Source organism: Nematostella vectensis, chromosome 2, assembly GCF_932526225.1.
Source record: "Nematostella vectensis chromosome 2, jaNemVect1.1, whole genome shotgun sequence".
Classification (NCBI taxonomy): domain Eukaryota; kingdom Metazoa; phylum Cnidaria; class Anthozoa; order Actiniaria; family Edwardsiidae; genus Nematostella; species Nematostella vectensis.
The window spans coordinates 2,681,544-2,701,416 of NC_064035.1; the positions used below are offsets into that span (position 1 = coordinate 2,681,544).

The 19,873-nt window shown below is 46.1% G+C and overlaps 1 protein-coding gene across 4 annotated transcripts; it reads left to right on the forward strand.

Annotated features, from left to right (window-relative positions):
• Positions 1-961: 961 nt before the first annotated feature.
• Positions 962-5,403, forward strand: LOC5515572 (Werner syndrome ATP-dependent helicase homolog). 4 transcript variants are annotated; one of them, XM_032385178.2, is made up of 6 exons: positions 962-1,193; positions 1,388-1,521; positions 3,243-3,312; positions 3,391-3,517; positions 4,852-4,953; positions 5,205-5,403. In XM_032385178.2, the coding sequence occupies exons 2-6, from the start codon at positions 1,488-1,490 to the stop codon at positions 5,274-5,276; spliced, it is 405 nt and encodes a 134-aa protein (XP_032241069.1). In that variant the 5' UTR covers positions 962-1,193; positions 1,388-1,487; the 3' UTR covers positions 5,277-5,403. The 4 variants fall into 4 exon arrangements, with proteins under 4 accessions (XP_032241069.1, XP_048580279.1, XP_032241071.2 ...); XM_048724322.1 differs by having other exon boundaries at positions 1,459-1,521; XM_032385180.2 differs by lacking the exons at positions 3,243-3,312; positions 3,391-3,517; positions 4,852-4,953; positions 5,205-5,403 and adding an exon at positions 2,726-3,236.
• Positions 5,404-19,873: the final 14,470 nt, after the last annotated feature.

The window sequence follows — 19,873 nt, forward strand, 5'->3', positions numbered from 1 at the left end:
CGAGTGACGTGAAGCTGCACGTGCAAATTGCAGTTAGGAAGAATTTTTTTTATCCATCATCCGTCGGTTTTGTTTGTTTACCAAAATAATTGCAAGCTAGAATTCAAAGTCCTAGATAGGATTTCAAAGAAGAGAGCAACAAAAGTCAAAGTACCGAAGAGAGAACATAGCTTTTTGTCTGAGACTGCGCGTGCAGTTGAGCCCAGCCAAAACGTCAACACAAAGGTAGAATCTGATTGGGTTATCCGCGCGTCTAAAAATAGCCTGATCCTAGGAAACGCCGTGACACCCTCAGGGGCTCATAAGTAGGGGCAATCATTTGTAATATATTATTGTCACGGCGTTTCCCAGGATCAGGCTATTTTTAGACGCGCGCGCACGAACGGACCAATCAGCCACGTTGACGTTGGTCGCGCGCGCGCGCGAGTGACGTGAGGCTGCACGCGCAAATTTCAGTTAGGAAGAATTTTTTTTTATCCATCATCCGTCGGTTTTGTTTGTTTACCAAAATAATTGCAAGCTAGAATTCAAAGTCGTAGGTAGGGTTGGATTAATATAAAAGAATAGAGCAACAAAAGTCAAAGTACCGAAGAAAGAACATAGCTTTTTGCCTGAGACTGCGCGTGCAGTTGAGCTCAGCCAAAACGTCAACACAAAGGTAGAATCTGATTGGCTCATCCGCGCGTCTAAAAATAGCCTGATCTAGGAAACGCCGTGACATCTATATAATACGAGAATGTAGGGAAGTTGATTGCCCCTACTTATGAGCCCCTGTATCAAATTAAAAAAGCCAAAAACGCTTGTCTTTAAGTAGTTAGATCCAGCGCCATAGGGATGGCGCACCAGGGGCAGGTGCCCCCTCCCCCCCCAATATTTAAAAAAAAATTAAGAAAATGACCAGTAGGGTGCACGATGGCTTCTTGATACCCTGGTATCCCTGTGGTTTATTGTGCCTAGTGCCTCTCGGTCGATTAGCTTTCAATAATGGCGGCTGGTTTGAATCTCAATAATGCCAGTGCCGGTGAATAACTCCTTAAAACACCTTGAAAATTAAACGTGCAATGAGCGATATCATGGAAAACGGAAAGAGAAAGAAACGTACTCTACCGAGCTGGATGACGAAGAAAGATCGCTGTGATGACAGCAAAAAACCGGATAATAACGACGAGGAAGAAGTTCGCACGAAGGCAAAGGTAGACACGATCTTATTCAAGTAAAGCTGTCATACTTCATGCCCAAAAAATACAATGGATAGAAACTTACTAGTTGATTTCTACACCCTAAAATGTCTTCAACCCTGCTCCCTTCTCTCCACTCTTAAAAGAAACATTTTTGCTAACTGTTGATTTCTTTGTTGCCTTATGTATGGTACAATTTTTTTCCGAAGCAAGCACGTGTGTTACCAGCCTGCTTCTTTGAAGGATTTAGTGACAGCAAGCTTCCATTGTTGCAGTACAGAGGAATGATCTCATACTCTACTCATAAGGATGAGTGTAACTTTATTTGTGATCAGCTCATCAGGTAAATACACAGGGGTGTAGCCAGGTGGTGGCCCAGGGGGCCTGCCCCCCCCCCCCCCCCCCTCTCCTTCTAGCAGCCAAAAATACAGTAAATGTATGAGACATTACCGAAAATACAGGAGAAAATGCCTTGAAAGGGTATTTTGGGACCCCCCTGTTAAAAATCCTGGCTATGCCGCTGATACAAAGCATGATTTAAACAAGACAGGGATGAATGTATCACCAATGCAAGCCCCTGCTATTATTGAACATAAGCATAATAGCACATTCATCACCAGAGCTTGGTATTCTCTGGGCCTTGAATGTGACAGATGCTCAATTCTGTTGAATTTCACATTTTTATTTGCACCCAACATACCTGTCAACCCCAAAAAAACTCAAGACTTGAGATTTTTTTTTTTGGAGGGTGAGGGGTAGGTATACCTTCACAGGTGTTTTCTGAATTTAAAGCTCTCGCTCACAAGGATAATTTTGTTTTAATTATTTTAGTAGAAAATTGGCAAATTTAGATTTTCAATAGGATTTTTTTTAGTAAGCGATAAAAATTGCTAAAAAGCGGGAAATTTGTGCGCCGCCAAATGTGTGAGAGTTGACGGGTTGTCAGGGGTATTATTAAGTTTCAGAGAAGGCAGTGGAAATTGATTATGAGGGGTTGGAAGTTGTCATACCTATTTTCAATCTATGCGGAATCCCGGGTTTCCAGTTCTGTCATTTGACATAATCATTCAATAAGGCTAGTACTTTGTGGCTGTCATAACCCTTCTCAAATTTGAGACAACCTGATCTTATTTATAGTTCAAATAAAAAATTAATCAACTTTTTTTAAAAAGTAGCCAGCTTTCAGAAGACAATAGCTGGCAGTTCCGGCGGTGGCCAGGCCTAAATGAAACCCCTGCATTTGAGAACTTAAAGGCTGGAGAAAGGGGTTGGCCCCTCCCCCTGGCCACACACCAAAGGTTGAACTCTGCCTTTTTGAGCTGACTTGTGATAATGTGTGTGATGGATCTTTACTGCCCAGAAATGAGATCACATTTCTGTAACAACCTACTGTAAACCTACTTGAATCACTGTGAATTCAATCCATCCTACACTAAATGACTTCATTTTATTGTATACTTTATGGATAAATGCAAGGGTTTTTTTTCTAAAATAATGAGAGTTTCAAATGTTCAAAATAAGCTATCCTATATTGTTTGTATCCTAAGTTCTGACAATAAACCAGTGATGGGGTTTGATATGGAATGGAGAGTGGCATTTGCAAGTGGAGGAGGATCAAGGAAGACATCGCTCATCCAGCTATGTTCATCAGAAAGCACCTGCTACCTTTTCCAGCTATCAAGCATGGCAGGTTATTAAAGAAGCCATCACAATTAAATTATAGTACAATAGAATATGGTGTTATTCACCTATATGAAGTTTGAAAATGAAAAATATGGAAAAATAAAAAAGATACTCACGATCTTGTTTTCTAGTATTGTAAACATTTTGATTGACATCTCAATCAAATGACTCTACCCGGGTTGTCCATTAAACATTTTGATTGACATCTCAATCAAATGACTCTACCCGGGTTGTCCATGCCACCACCTTTTTCTGAAAGTTGATCAGAATGCCCCAATATTGATTTTTTCACTTGTTTTTACATAATGGACATTATTTAATTTAAGGAAATATATTAAAATGACTAAATCTATCATTTCTAAAATATTCTCTATCCCTCAGGTTTTCCTGTTATGTTAAAAGCCATACTTGAAGATGAGACAATCGTCAAAGTGGGAGTTGGCATCAATAGGTAATACTAGAAATGGTTTGTTGTGCCTTGGTTTTGGCTCAATGGTAAGGATGTGCATTTTTTTCATTGTGTTTTCAGTGATGTTGACAAGATTTCAAGAGAATATGATGTGTACCCTAGAGGAATTGTGGACCTTTCTGCACTTGCAAACACAAAATTAAAGTCACATGAGAACTGGAGTCTGTCAGGGCTTACCATGCATCTGGTAAGCACTGCTTCAACACCTAGCCTGATTCTTATATGCCCTGTATCTGGTAAGCACTGCTTCAAGACCTAGCCTACTTCTTATATGCCCTGTATCTGGTAAGCACTGCTTCAAGACCTAGCCTACTTCTTATATGCCCTGCATCTGGTAAGCACTGCTTCAACACCTAGCCTGATTCTTATATGCCCTGTATCTGGTAAGCACTGCTTCAACACTAAGCCTTCTTCTTATATGCCCTGTATCTGGTAGGCACTGCTTCAACACCTAGCCTTCTTCTTATATGCCTTGTATCTGGTAAGCACTGCTTCAACACCTAGCCTACTTCTTATATGCCCTGTATCTGGTAAGCACTGCTTCAACACCTAGCCTGATTCTTATATGCCCTGCATCTGGTAAGCACTGCTTCAACACTAAGCCTGCTTCTTATATGCCCTGTATCTGGTAAGCACTGCTTCAACACCTAGCCTACTTCTTATATGCCCTGTATCTGGTAAGCACTGCTTCAAGACCTATCCTACTTCTTATATGCCCTGTATCTGGTAAGCACTGCTTCAACACCTAGCCTGATTCTTATATGCCCTGCATCTGGTAAGCACTGCTTCAAGACCTAGCCTTCTTCTTATATGCCCTGTATCTGGTAAGCACTGCTTCAACACTTAGCCTTCTTCTTATATGCCCTGTATCTGGTAAGCACTGCTTCAACACCTAGCCTGATTCTTATATGCCCTGCATCTGGTAAGCACTGCTTCAACACTTAGCCTTCTTCTTATATGCCCTGTATCTGGTAAGCACTGCTTCAACACTTAGCCTGCTTCTTATATGCCCTGTATCTGGTAAGCACTGCTTCAAGACTAAGCCTGATTCTTATATGCCCTGTATCTGGTAAGCACTGCTTCAAGACCTAGCCTACTTCTTATATGCTCTGTATCTGGTAAAATAGCACAACACTGAGCTCTCCTTGTACTTCTGGGGAGAGAGAAGAGATACAGGCATATTTTGAACAGTCTCGATAAATTTAATATAATTTCAGGGAAAAAAATCTATACCCTTCCTGTTTTTTTATTTTGTGTTTAATTTTTTTTTTATTTGAGAGCTGTGTTGAAATTCTAAGGGCTAGTGAGGGAGGGGTTTGGAAACACAAATACTTTCTTTTGGTCTGATGAAGGGCTTATTCTTGAAATGACTGCATGACTACTCTGTTTAAAAGGGAAATGCTACATGCCCCTCATACATCTTTATTTATTTTACTACTTTCTATGGAACCCCTCATAATTAGATTTAAAATATAAACCTTTTAAAATGACATTATGAAATCAATATGCTTAACATTTTAGTTCAAGCAGCAGTTAAACAAGGACCCAGCCATTCGGTGCAGCAACTGTGAGGCCATCCCACTGACCAGAGAACAGCAGCTTTATGCTGCCATGGATGCATATGTAAGTACATATATCACAGGTGTGGATGGCAAACAAAAGCTATGATGGCCTGCCCTATATAAACCCCAAGTTAAACTGTGTGTGATAACAAAATAAGATTTTGTGTGTGGTAACAGAATAAGATTTCCAGAGGGTCATTTGAGGGGGGGGGGCTTCCTTGGAATCAAAAATTGATCTTCTATTGTGAAAAGGCAACTGTTTGTTAATCATAAACAACTAAAAAACCTTTTATGCTTCACTTATTATCTTAGGTAGGACTACTGATCTATAAGCGGCTTGTGGCAAATCAACTACGATATGGTGTGCATCAGTTAGATAAATAGGTAGATATGATATATAGGGCTCTTAATATTGACTTTGTGAAAAAGTCGCCTTCATGGCTTGAAAAACTATACAAACTATACTGTGATAGCCAAATACCCAAATATAACCAAATATCTTGAAAATGAATATTGTTCACTCTTGCACTTGGGCGGCCTTTTAGCAGTGGGGTGCTTTTTGACAAGGCTTGCTACAGTTTTTAAGTGCAAGTGCGCATTGTCTAATAAAGTGCCCGCACACAAAGCTTTTAATATAGATTTAGGCATTGCCTAAAAGCGGAGCTCCAAACGACCAAATCTTTGCTTATTTCCGCTTAATAATTTAATTTAAAATTATTATAATTCTGTTTTGACGATGTCAACGATTTCACAGATCACACAACCAACTTGTTAAACCCCATTCCCCCCACCCTTGATATCTACATTACACATAACAAGTTTAGTTGTCAAACAATGTTTCTTTCAAGAAATATAAATGTTTTTGCTTTTTTTTTGCTTTAAGTGACGTCATCGATGACGTCACACAACACGTGACGATATTGTTGCATCCCTCTTGACACAAACATGACACATGCCAAGTTTGGTTTTGAAACAATGTTTCTTTCAAGAGATATAAATGTTTTTGCTTTTAATCACGTTTTTTTGCTTTAAGTGACGTCTTCGATTACGTCACACAACACGTGACAATATTGTTGCATCCCTCTTGACACAAACATGACACATGCCAAGTTTGGTTTTGAAACAATGTTTCTTTCAAGAGATATAAATGTTTTTGCTTTTAATCACGTTTTTTGCTTTAAGTGACGTCATCGATTACGTCACACAACACGTGACAATATTGTTGCATCCCTCTTGACACAAACATGACACATGCCAAGTTTGGTTTTGAAACAATGTTTCTTTCAAGAGATATAAATGTTTTTGCTTTTAATCACGTTTTTTGCTTTAAGTGACGTCATCGATTACGTCACACAACACGTGACAATATTGTTGCATCCCTCTTGACACAAACATGACACATGCCAAGTTTGGTTTTGAAACAATGTTTCTTTCAAGAGATATAAATGTTTTTGCTTTTAATCACGTTTTTTGCTTTAAGTGACGTCATCGATTACGTCACACAACACGTGACAATATTGTTGCATCCCTCTTGACACAAACATGACACATGCCAAGTTTGGTTTTGAAACAATGTTTCTTTCAAGAGATATAAATGTTTTTGCTTTTAATCACGTTTTTTGCTTTAAGTGACGCTAACGCGTCGCTTCGTAGGAGCTCCGCTAAAAATAAAATACCATGTTCTAGTTTGTTTTCTTTCTCTCGAATTATTATGTGTGTAACTATCTAGCATCAGAAGAATATCAAAAATTAGTTTAGAAAAATGTTATTCGAAAAAAGCTTATTGTTGCAGACGTGTCAGATCATGTCTCCAATAAGTAAAACTAATAATATTGTGTATTTACCAACTCCCTATATCATAATGGTAACGAATTATGGTCATTCAATGTGTACGATTCGAGCTAATACATTGAATATCAAAGTACTGATAGCTTGGTGTTTGGTGATGTACTTGATGGATGGATCCACAATTCCGTGATCATCGTCTTATCAAGTACATCACCAAACTTGGTCTGCATCAGCTCGTTAATCAAGTAACTCGTCCAGAGAGCAATTCCTGTGTTGACCATGTCTACTCCAGCCATCCTCGTCACATTTCCCAAATCAAAGTTCCCAACATAGGTCTTTCAGATCACATCCCCGTGGGCATCGTAAGAAAAGATTGTATATATAAGGCCAACAATCATTGTATCCATGAAACTATCACCTATCGTAGATTTAAAAACTTCGATGCTGAAGGCTTCCAAGACGCAACGCCACATTTCAGCTAATCCGTAAAGCAAAAGGCTTTTTCCAAGAAGCTTTTTCCAAGAAGCACTAGAGACAAGTGAAAGTTCTAAAGAATATTGGAAAAACCTCAAAGAGTGCTATGGAATCCACAGATATGAGTTCAATATCCAAGGTTAAAATAGGTGAGAACATTTCACAAAACCCAACAGAAATAGCGAATGCATTCAACGAGTTTTTCTGCAATGTTGCTTCTAAATACCGAGCGAAACCTCCCGGAACATCTACCTGCTTTAAGCGCTTAAAGACATTTGTCGGGCAGAGGCTCAAACTCGAGGAGCGCTTTTCCATTCCCGAAATGACACCTGATTTGATCGGTCGTTATCTGTCTACTATCAAGATCAGTAAGGCGACAGGTCTTGACGGAATCAGTGCAAAGCTTCTGAAATTAGCAGGACCGGCCATCGACATGCCTCTTTGTAAAATAATTAATCTAAGTATCAAGCAGTCCATCTTTCCTACCATATGGAAACAGGCGCGAGTAACACCAGTATTCAAGGCAGGAGATCACCTGGATATCAATAATTATCGTCCTATCAGTATTCTTTCAATACTATCAAAGATCCTTGAGCGCCATGTTCACGTGCAACTGACAGCCACCAACTAATAACTCACAGGCAATCAGGATTCCGGCCATACCACTCTTGCGAGACTGTGATGATAGAGCTCGTCGATACTCTTCTGAAGAACATGGATAACGGACTGATTAATGGACTTGCCCTCATTGACTATGCGAGGCCTTTGATTCGGTTGACCACGACATCCTACTCAGAAAACTACGTATGTATGGCTTGTCAAACCCCGCGTGTAACTGGTTTAAATCTTATCTAACAGGACGCATGCAGCATGTTTTTATTACAGGCAAACTCTCTGTTCCTCATTCCGTCACTTCTGGGGTTCCACAAGGCTCTATACTTGGACCACTCCTCCTTATTATCTTTATAAATGACCTACCACTGCAAACACATAGTAGCTCCGCCATGATGTATGCTGATGATACCACTCAAATAGCTAGTGGGAAATCACTTTCGGATGTTCAAAATACCCTACAAAATGAGCTGGCCTTTATAAACATCTGGGCCAGGGAAAATCAGATGGCGTTGAACAACGAGAAAACAAAAGTTATGATCGTATGCAGTGCCCCGAAATTACGTGAACTACAAAAATCTGGACGCAATCTAGAAGTCCAATTTGACGGTAAGACTCTTGAAACTGTAACATCTACAAAATTACTTGGAGTGCAAATAGAAAACACGCTGTCATGGAAGAAGCACAGCGACTATGTCTCCGAAAAGATCCGGAAACACCAAGGGCTTCTCCGTAGAACAAAGCACTTCCTGTCAATGACAGCGAGAAAAATGTTCTTCAATGCTCTAATACAGCTTCTAATGGATTACTGTATAACAGTTTGGGGGATAATCTCATAGAGCACGACAATACGATGCTCTTACTTCAAAAACGGGCAGCACGAATAATAGCTGACAAGAAATGGTAAGATCACTCGATGGCGCCATTTGAAGAGCTCAACATAGAGCCTTTCACTAAACGAGCTAGGAGAATCAAGTTTACAATGGTATCTAAAGTCCTTAATGGAATGGCTCCAGACCACCTTAGGGCTAAATTCAAGAGATTTGCTGACGTTCACTTAAAGAACACTCGCCAAGCAAAGAACGATCTCGTGTTACCGAGGATAAAACATAATTATGGAAAGAGAACATTCGAGTACAGCGGCGCAAAACTTTGGAACTCTCTCTCTAAGTACAAATCAAGTCAACAAACAACTGTAGCGTGCTTTCTTAAAGTCCATATAACCTTTCAGAGTTGATAGACTTTGTCAATTCTTGATATTTTCATCTTCCAAATGGTATGTGGTTCGTATGGACCCTATAAAACACGCGTTCGCGCGAATAACTCAAATCTGTAATATTGAGGTATTTTGGTCAACCTTCGGAAAAAAAGGCCGTGAACTGAAAGGCCCGGGTCCAGTCATTTGTGACGTAGATCGAGATAATGATAACTTTATTCCAATAAATACCAATACAGGTATATTAGGATAAAAAATTTTAATTACATAATATTTAATTAGATCATCACAAAATTTCAGAGCTAGGAGAATCAAGTTTACAATGGTATCTAAAGTCCTTAATGGAATGGCTCCAGACCACCTTAGGGCTAAATTCAAGAGATTTGCTGACGTTCACTTAAAGAACACTCGCCAAGCAAAGAACGATCTCGTGTTACCGAGGATAAAACATAATTATGGAAAGAGAACATTCGAGTACAGCGGCGCAAAACTTTGGAACTCTCTCCCACGAGAGACAAAGGAGTGTCGATCCGTCGGCTCCTATCTATCTATCTATCTATCTATCTATCCATCCATCCATCCATCCATCCATCCATCCATCCATCCATCCATCCATCCATCCATCCATCCATCCATCCATCCATCCATCCATCCATCCATCCATCCATCCATCCATCCATCCATCCATCCATCCATCCATCCATCCATCCATCCATCCATCCATCCATCCATCCATCCATCCATCCATCCATCCATCCATCCATCCATCCATCCATCCATCCATCCATCCATCCATCCATCCATCCATCCATCCATCCATCCATCCATCCATCCATCCATCCATCCATCCATCCATCCATCCATCCATCCATCCATCCATCCATCCATCCATCCATCCATCCATCCATCCATCCATCCATCCATCCATCCATCCATCCATCCATCCATCCATCCATCCATCCATCCATCCATCCATCCATCCATCCATCCATCCATCCATCCATCCATCCATCCATCCATCCATCCATCCATCCATCCATCCATCCATCCATCCATCCATCCATCCATCCATCCATCCATCCATCCATCCATCCATCCATCCATCCATCCATCCATCCATCCATCCATCCATCCATCCATCCATCCATCCATCCATCCATCCATCCATCCATCCATCCATCCATCCATCCATCCATCCATCCATCCATCCATCCATCCATCCATCCATCCATCCATCCATCCATCCATCCATCCATCCATCCATCCATCCATCCATCCATCCATCCATCCATCCATCCATCCATCCATCCATCCATCCATCCATCCATCCATCCATCCATCCATCCATCCATCCATCCATCCATCCATCCATCCATCCATCCATCCATCCATCCATCCATCCATCCATCCATCCATCCATCCATCCATCCATCCATCCATCCATCCATCCATCCATCCATCCATCCATCCATCCATCCATCCATCCATCCATCCATCCATCCATCCATCCATCCATCCATCCATCCATCCATCCATCCATCCATCCATCCATCCATCCATCCATCCATCCATCCATCCATCCATCCATCCATCCATCCATCCATCCATCCATCCATCCATCCATCCATCCATCCATCCATCCATCCATCCATCCATCCATCCATCCATCCATCCATCCATCCATCCATCCATCCATCCATCCATCCATCCATCCATCCATCCATCCATCCATCCATCCATCCATCCATCCATCCATCCATCCATCCATCCATCCATCCATCCATCCATCCATCCATCCATCCATCCATCCATCCATCCATCTATCTATCTATCTATCTATCTATCTACCTATCTTGGGATTATAAAAAAATGTTTTTGTAATTTGTAAGTACAAATCAAGTCAACAAACAACTGTAGCGTGCTTTCTTAAAGTCCATATAACCTTTCAGAGTTGATAGACTTTGTCAATTCTTGATATTTTCATCTTCCAAATGGTATGTGGTTCGTATGGACCCTATAAAACACGCGTTCGCGCGAATAACTCAAATCTGTAATATTGAGGTATTTTGGTCAACCTTCGGAAAAAAAGGCCGTGAACTGAAAGGCCCGGGTCCAGTCATTTGTGACGTAGATCGAGATAATGATAACTTTATTCCAATAAATACCAATACAGGTATATTAGGATAAAAATTTTTAATTACATAATATTTAATTAGATCATCACAAAATTTCAGGACTAGGCTCGTAATGGAGTCATCTGTTAAGCTCATAATATACAAAAAAAGGTCTTTTGGCCTTAACAGTTTGAAAGAGTTATTGATTTCAAATAGATCATTAACAAAATACTCAACGTATATCATTGACATAGTCGCATTCCATTAAGGTATGGTACTCATCCCCAACCTTATTTTTTTCACATTTTTCACAAATCCTTAATTCATAAGGTAAATTTTTATAGCGGCCTGTTTCAATTGCTAGTTTGTGTGCCGAGACACGCAATCTAGTCATAGATTGTCGGCGTCTAACATTAGCTTCTGATAAATATTTTTCTCGTTTAAAATTTGTCTTGATCTTGCAATAAGTGCGTAGCTTTCCACTATTTTGATTAAACTGTACCTGGATTCTCCAAAATGTTGCATAACTTTTATATAGTACTTTCTTAATATATTTTACTAGGGTATGAATTTTTTGGCCTTCAATATCTATTTCCTGTAGTGTCTTTAAATCACACAAAGCAAATAGGGAATTGATAAAACTTACAGGGACAATAGATGTTGAAGAAAGGCAGATCTTCGCCGTTTCCCCCACTAAGGTGTTTTCATATATCCTACTTTTTATTCGGCACCAATATTTTGCCACCAGGGAAGAAATTTGTACTATTAGTGGGGCTTTTCCCAGTTCTCCATATATAGTTAAATTTGTAGTTTTTGAGTGGACTCAAGGGGGCTTTAAGGGGGTAGCGGCGCGTGCCCGTTTTCGGTAGCGCTGGGGGAAGCAAGGGGGGAGCCTAGCGCTAACGATAACAGGGTGGCTGCCCCCCCTTGGGTGGTAACGTGTGGGAACCCAGCTATGCTTAGCAGGGGGTGTCGCACGCGCAATGCAGTCAATTCTCACACACTATACGCCCATTTAGACCTATCCTTGGATTGGTATATGCGAGCAAGCTATGAGAGGTCAAAACCTGTGTCAGTGGCTCACGGTTGGGAGCTTAGCTCACTGCGGGAAAAGTTGCGTCTATGAGCATTCGCGCTAGGTTGAGGAAGGGCGCAATCGAACCTCATCCCTGTAGAAGGGGTAGGGACCCAGTCCGTGGCTCGGCTCTGCGAGGCCTGTGGTAATAACCCTGTAAAACACAAGCTTGTTTACAAAGAACAGCGGGCTCGAAGGGTATTCCCCTTCGTCCTAGCAGAGCTGAGAGGTCGCTTTAGGCAGTAGCGTCCCCATCCCCGTTTCTAGGTACGTCGAGACTTTCGTTTTAGAGACATGCCACCCAGAGAGTATACCCACTAGGATGGACGCTTACATAGAAGATCTCAATGATATGCCTGATGGTGAGGCACCTGATGTGTTAGCAGGGGTGGTGCAGAACATTCTCGACGCGGATATCCCCGAGGATGTCAAGCACACGCTGCTCATGCCGCTCATACCGGCGAAAGTGCGGCCAGTAAAAGGCCAAAAGCCAGAGGCACCCAAGGAGGAAGTCTGGCGCGAGTTCGACGCTTTGCTGAAGCAAAAGGGCCCAGAAAAGCTGAACGGCGACGAGTATTACTCGCTGTTTGTCGGCGGCGTTCATCGTTTGTACCCAGACGGAAGCGTTGCGAAGTTAACGAGAAGCATTACGCCTCACACCTATGAAGAGATCCGTGACCTCGGCGAGGCAGGCGTCGTTGAGCCGAAGCCCGTCGTGCGCGTCCCCGATATCGGCGACGACGGCTCGGTTTGGTGGGTCTCGCACGAGCAAGAACCACTGCGTGGGAACGCTCTGCTGCCAGAAGTGATGGAGATGCTTGACCCGGATCGGCGCTACAGACTCTTTACAGTAGTCGGTAAGGCACCCGCAGACCCCCTAGCTCTAATATCAAAAGAGGAGGGACGCTCAGATGGGCATAGACGCTGGCATGTGGGAGAAAGGCAGGGAATACTTGAATACGGAGAGCCCGGGCCCATGTTCGAGCCCGCGGAAGACAAAGAGATGGTCAACTGTGTTGTCTCCTACGTGGCCGACTACCTGAGAAATCGGTGCACAGCGCGTTCTTTAGGGATGACAAAGAAACGAGTCAAGGTTCTCGAAACCTTCGACGAGAAATTAGCGACTACGGGATGCACAAAGGAGGATCTCTTTCGCCTGGAGAGAAAGCTGGAGATCAAGCTTGTGGCTGTCGATGCCCTTGGTAACACTCTGGGATTCCGGGAGATACAAGAGAGGGTACACACAAATCCACATCCCATGTCACAGTAACCACGCCTGGGCGGAGCTTCCGACTGAACCACCTGCGATCACGAGCGTCCACGGCCTAGACCTCGAGGCTGAGGACGGGCTTTGTTCGCTACGTCAGGAGAAGACTTTAACCAGTGCCGCCGCAAAAACGCGCGAGGCAAAAGTGCGAGAGGTGCTCATTCGCTTTACAAACAGGGCGATCCCAAGAAGCACAAGGATCTGGCTATGCGGGCGCGTTATAGTCACGCACGAGGGGAAGCTATACCGATCGGAGAGAGATAGCGTCGCGATTGACAGAGCCTTTACAGATGAGACCGGTCACGTCCCCCAGGAGATTCCGGGAGATCATCCCGCTTGGGAAGAGTACCTGGAGGCTACGCACAGCATGGGAGGGGCGACAGGGTATCGGTTCAAGAAGTGGATCCAAAGAGAGAACATCAGGCCAACACCTCTTAAATACAGGGACGTCTGGCAAGCGGCGCAGGTTGAGTCCAAAGTGTGGAATAGCAAGGAAAACTTAGGGGCGCAGCCTCATGCGCACATCGACATGCGTGCGGCGTACCTAGGATGCGAGGACGGCGTCTTCGGCGGCGCCTCGGACGCCATTGATGTGGTACGGAAATACGGCTTCCCTACGAACGTGTATCGTATCGCGGATGTTGTGGGACGGCCATTGAGCGAGGTTCTTCAACTAACCGGGGTCATTAAGCTGACCGAGTGGGAGTTCTCTGAGGCCTGCCACCCCTACACTTCCGGGAGGGTAGGGCAGCACTTGGAACAAAACGAGGGCTGGATCACCACGCCAGAGCACAAGGACCTGTTAGACTCGGGTGACCTCGTCATGGCCACGGCGAGGGAGGTATTGTATAGCGTCGAAAGAAGCCGCGCATATGACAAACCTCCTTGCGGGCACCGACTACTTACTTAACTTCGAGCATGAGGCGGATTCCTCGCGAAGACGTCCTACGGGTGTGCACAGATGCCATATACGCAAAGGCGGTGCCCAGTGGTGTAAAGCTCGTGGAGCGAAATCCGAGGTATGTAGAGTGGTGCCACAAGAAGCCTGGGTACGAGTGACGACCCGAAGCGGCTTGGGATCCGAAGAAGTCGGGGAGCTTGGCCAAAGAGCCAAGCACTGCGCCGAGTCTGCCGTGCGATCTAGTGGCCGCAACCTCTGCAAAGAGGTATCTAGCCGGTCAAGGAGGATCGGGGAAGACCGAGTGGGCGGTGAGCATGTTCCGCGGCCGCAACGTTGTGGTGCTCACTCCCGAGAACGACCTCGCCCACGACCATCGCAATAACCCGCGCCTCGCGGTGAAGGCTCAAACCTACCACCATTTCCTCTGCATACCAGCGGAAAAGCCGATAGAGGAGTGGAGACCTTCCGAGCTGGGGCATAAACTCGACCATCTTGCAGAAGTAATCATCATTGACGAGTGCTGTAAGGTACAGACTAAAGTGCTACGCGCCATCGTAGAGTATCTCGCCACGCGGCCGTGTCAGGTAGTGTGTTGTGGCGACTATGGGCAGGTTCCGCCCTGGGGATATAAAGAGGGGACTCACGATATTTTTTTATACATATTTATTGTTCCGTGTACAAGTTTTTTTTTACAACATCTCCTTTTTTTTACATTTTTCTTTTTTACAATTTGTTTTACATTATACTTGTTACATTTTTCCTTTTTTGTATTTCTTATTCATTCTTTTTTTACATTTACTTTTCTTTTACATTACAAGTACACGGGAATTTACGAATACGTATACACATCACACTACACGCAAACACGCGAAGGAGGATATGCTCGAGGAGTGGGCACAAGGGAACATCCGCATGTTCGAGTTTCTACTACCGCTGCCTGTGTGAAGACTGCGGAAAGCCGTACAGTACATGTGACGGCCTGCCCTCCTCCAGGCTCCACGACATAAAGGAACGGATTTGGTGTCTGTCAGATTCCCAACAGCTTGAGGTGTTTCGGGAGGAGTGGGATGGGGTAGCGTTCGACGCGGCGTTCGAGCAGGCCCACCCAAACGATATGTGGGTGTGCTCGACCAACAAGATGGGGGCTCTTGTTCAGCAGCGATTGATAGAGCACCACAGGAAAAACTGCCCCCGATTGCAAGCAACCATCCGCTTCGGTCCCGATCCTAGTGTCGCGCATCGTTATCGCAAGCAAGGGCGGCCAGTGCCCGTGCCAGGCAAAAGGGATGAAAAGGTCGACGCGTACAAAGGCACGATAGTCGAGGTTCCTCTTGACGCGGTCCTTAACGGGCTTCCCCTCGAGTGGAAATACGCGGGCTGGGGAACCGTCCACCGGGTGCAGGGCAAGACTATCCAGACTTCAAGACGTCTGTTTATCATAGACCACAGCTTAGAGGGCTGGATCACGAATACCTTATACACCGGCATCTCCCGCGTGCGGCTCGCCGACCAGATAGTCCGCGTGATCCCCCCCGATGACATCCCAGGTGCCTCGGTTCCCACAGAACTACAGGCTACGCCCAGTGAAGAGCTCATTATAGCGCGAATCAAGCAATACGCTATAGACGACAGGCAAAAGGGTCGCACAAAGTACACGGGATCGCACCACGTTCTAACGGTAGACCACGTACTCGGCGTGATTGCTGATGCGGAAAAGAAGTGCACGGTCTGTGGCACTCAGCTTCTGTTTCAGGGATACACCAAGAGCCATCCCCAATGCTTCAGTATCGACCGACTAGACGACAGTCAGGGTCACTACAAGTGGAATGTCAGACTCACGTGACTTAGCTGCAATAGAAGGCACAAGCGCTGATCACGCAACACGTAACTGCGAACGCGTGAAGCCGTGCTTAGAGAACGCAATATAATACAACACTGGCTGTCCGGGTTCCATAACCCTCTTTAGTATTGGGTATGCCTTGCTTGTCCACCACGGGTCCGTCGCTCGCCGTCGGCCCTTGTCCTGGAGGTCTTCCTCGTTTACGGCGATGTTTACCTCCGTTCCGACCTCTAAGGGGACCTCTAAGGGGGGCTTTTCGGCTTTGAGAGGCACGCGCCTCAGCTTTATGGCGTCTTTAGGCGCAAAGCCAGTCATGCGAGTCTTCGTTGCGTTTATGTCCGAGATGACGATTGGCAAAGCAGTAACCCACTCACGGTTTGTTTCGCCGGATGCATGCTCCTTCGGGTACTGCGCACGAAATAGGCGCTCTGCCAGCCAGCGATGGAAAGACTCGGCGAAAGCTTGGCTCCTGTGGTGCCCTGGCTCAGCCCGTCGGACCTCCACCCCGTGGTCTGTTAGGAGCTTTGTGGTAGCACCCTTGAACTCCGTGCCGTCATCAACCATGAGGACTTTAGGCCATGTGAGAGGTCCCTCTGCATAGATTTCAGCGAGTTCGCGGGAGACAACGGCCGCGTTCTTGGTCCTCAGTGGGCGGGCGGCTTTATATCGTGAAGCAACGTCAACGACAGTCAGGGCATACTTGTACCCGCGGTCGGTTGGCAAGAATAGTAGGTCCGACTGGTGGATACGGTTCCGTGTCTGCTCCGAGAAGTGGCCGTATGTAGTCGAAGGAGGGGGTGTCTGTGTGTAGCCCCCGACGGGCTGCGAGCTTACCCACTTGCGCACTCGATCTATGGAGCTGAGCCCTTGGGAAGTTTGGCATGCAGAGCGGTCACTCCCTGGAAGCCACCTCTGGCGTAGTATATAGGACGAAGGAACGCATCGAGCTCTTCGTCGGACATGCGCTTCGCTACCATTATGTGTCGGCAATGTATTGCAACAGGTGCATCAGTCTCCAACAGGCGGTTGCTGTCTGCTCGGGTAGTGCCGAGGCGGTCTTTCTGGGGTCGGTAGGCCCTCGTAGAACCACATTGGCGAATCTATTAACGCACTCGCTGTCTGCGCGCCACAACTCGAGGCTTCGGTTAGCAATGTCACCAAAGCTACATAATCCACCCATCGGCATCGCAGTCGACTTGTCTCGCTTAGCAGCGGCTGCTACCTCGTGCATAACACTTTACAACCGGTCTGCGATCATCTTTGCGTATACGCGCAGTGTGGAAAAAGGCCGCCTAGATCTAGATCACAGCAAGCGGCTAGCTGTGTAGCCGATGGCGAGAGCGCCGGCGCAAATGTACGCCAACTCGGCGTTTTTCTGCGTTTTGCTGGGGATGTAGTAGTCGGACAGCTCAGGAGCCCGCATCGGCTCCAGGGATTGTTTGGGTCGGGTCTGGTTGTAGAGTTTGAGCGCGTAGTCAGTGTCGGTGAAGTTTTGCTTTGCGAGGGCCCCTCTCTCGCGACTTTGCGCTTGCCAATCGAGGACTTTTTGTCGCCGCTGTTGGTAGCGTCCATAGTCTCGTTAGTTTTTCTCGAAGGCCTTGTCGTGCCTCTCCTTCTCAGCTAAGGCAGGGCTCTCATCGTTCGACAGGAACTTTGCGAGGTAGTTGTCACCAACGAATGCAGTCGCGTTTAGGACGGCGCCACCAACCAAAATTGCGATGGAGGCCATCGAGTAGTGTGTGATGCTGTGTACGTGAACATGAGTCTAATACATGGCCTACACAAGACTACATGGGCAGGATCTTCTGGTCCTCAAGGTAACCCTTCAAAGCGACAGCACCCGCATGGGCGGCAGTCATTTTTCGTAGTTCATGGCGTTCGCCGAGGGGTCTTTGGTGAAGTCTTTGCGCAAGAGCTTGCGCCCAACCCAGCCGATACCGGCGACGAGGCCGGTTATGACTGCGGCGTTGGTGATGGTCTTTGTAATCTTGCTTTGCTGCGTCGTCGACATTGCGATATACGGATATGGGTGGGGCTCTCGTGTTTAAATGTCTGCTTACTCCATGGCTAACAGTCGAGATTTGTATTGTCCGGGTCGGCTCGCCGGAACGGCAAGCGGTGGTTGCTGTGCATTTGCGGGCGGAGTCGGTCGTCGGTTTTGGCTCTGGGTGTACGAGTGAACGCGGCAGCTAGCTCCCGCCTACGTGTGTAGAGGCCGATCAATGACACTAGAAGACCAGCGACCCCGATAACCGAGCTAGCCGACCAAGCAGAGTTGCTTTCCGGGACTGGTGTGTGTTCGTCATAGCCCTCGCGTCCCTGCGACTCGCTAGCGACCGGCGACTCAATGTGTTGCACAGCTTTTTTCTTCGCTCTGTTAAGCCGGTTCCACTTTGCCAAGCGCCTTCCAGCTTCGACTCGTCCAGGGTGTTTAGGTCGAGTCGCGGGTGGTTCGGGGCTCGTGATTCTCTCCGCCAACGCCGAAGGCGTACGTGCAGGTTCATGAGCAGCTTGTTTGTCAGGTTCCGCTGACCCGTTTGCCGTTCCGGCAGGCTGGGCACTAGTACTTCCTTGAGGTTCCTCCATTTGTGATGCAACTACTTGGTTGCTGAAGAAGTTGCAAGCTTTCAAATGAACGTCTGCTCTGGGATAGCAGACTCGCCACTGTGCGTTTGCGGGCAAACCACTGGTGAGTCCGCGACTGCTAACTCGTGTTGACACCGCGTGTCAGCGCTTGCCGTTCCGGCGGTGTTCACATGACGTGCTACGTGTAACGCCCCAACGGCTAAAGCCATCAAACGACCGCAGCGTAGAGACAGGCTTCCGCACAATGTGCTGAGCTCGTTGTTGATGATGTAGTCGAAGATCGACCACACTGTCTATCGGCAGCGCCATGCCTTCTAGCTTGGTTGTAAGCTTCAGAAAGCTGTCTGCCAGGGCGTCTGTAGTCCGGCTGGCTAGAGCGGTCTCGTATCGCTTTTCGTACTTCCTCACCTCCTCGGCGCTCATGCGTCGTCTTGAGGGCCTTCATGTACTCTTCCATCTTCTCTTCTGAGAGCTCCGCGCCATAGTCATGCAGGATAGCTTTCATGTCCGCCTTGCTCGGGGTGTAGAAGACCACCAAGGCCGCGATGTCCTCACGGAACGGCTTCGTGATGCTGGTGAGCTGCTCTGTGATCACCCACACGCTAATACCCACGTGGCGCGCCCTGAACGCCAAGTTGACGAGCTGGTCAGAGCGCTTTTTAACGTCTTGTGAGGTAGCACAGTCGTCGAGTATGATTAGCGTATTAGTGCCTTCGAAGACAGCGGAGACAAACCTCAGCAGTATGTCGATCTGACCCGCCTCAGGTGTGACGACAAACAGACGATCGTCGCCCTCGCCGAAGCCGTCGTACGTTTTGTTGTAGACAAAGGTAGGGCACACGAGTACGATGTAGTCAAACTTGCCCCGGAAAGGGCCGCGCAGCCGGTCCACTATGAATCGGGTCTACCCGCATGACGTCGGATCCACGATGAGAGAGTTAAATGGGATGTTTTTCGGGTCCATACTGTACTACTGTGCTCAGTATTGTATGGACTCTAGCTGTCCGTTCATAAGGTTCATTTGGGCGTGGACACCATAAACACGTAACAGTTTACGGTACCCGTGCCGCTTACCGTGCGTTTTATCTCGAGATGCACACCGTCGCGG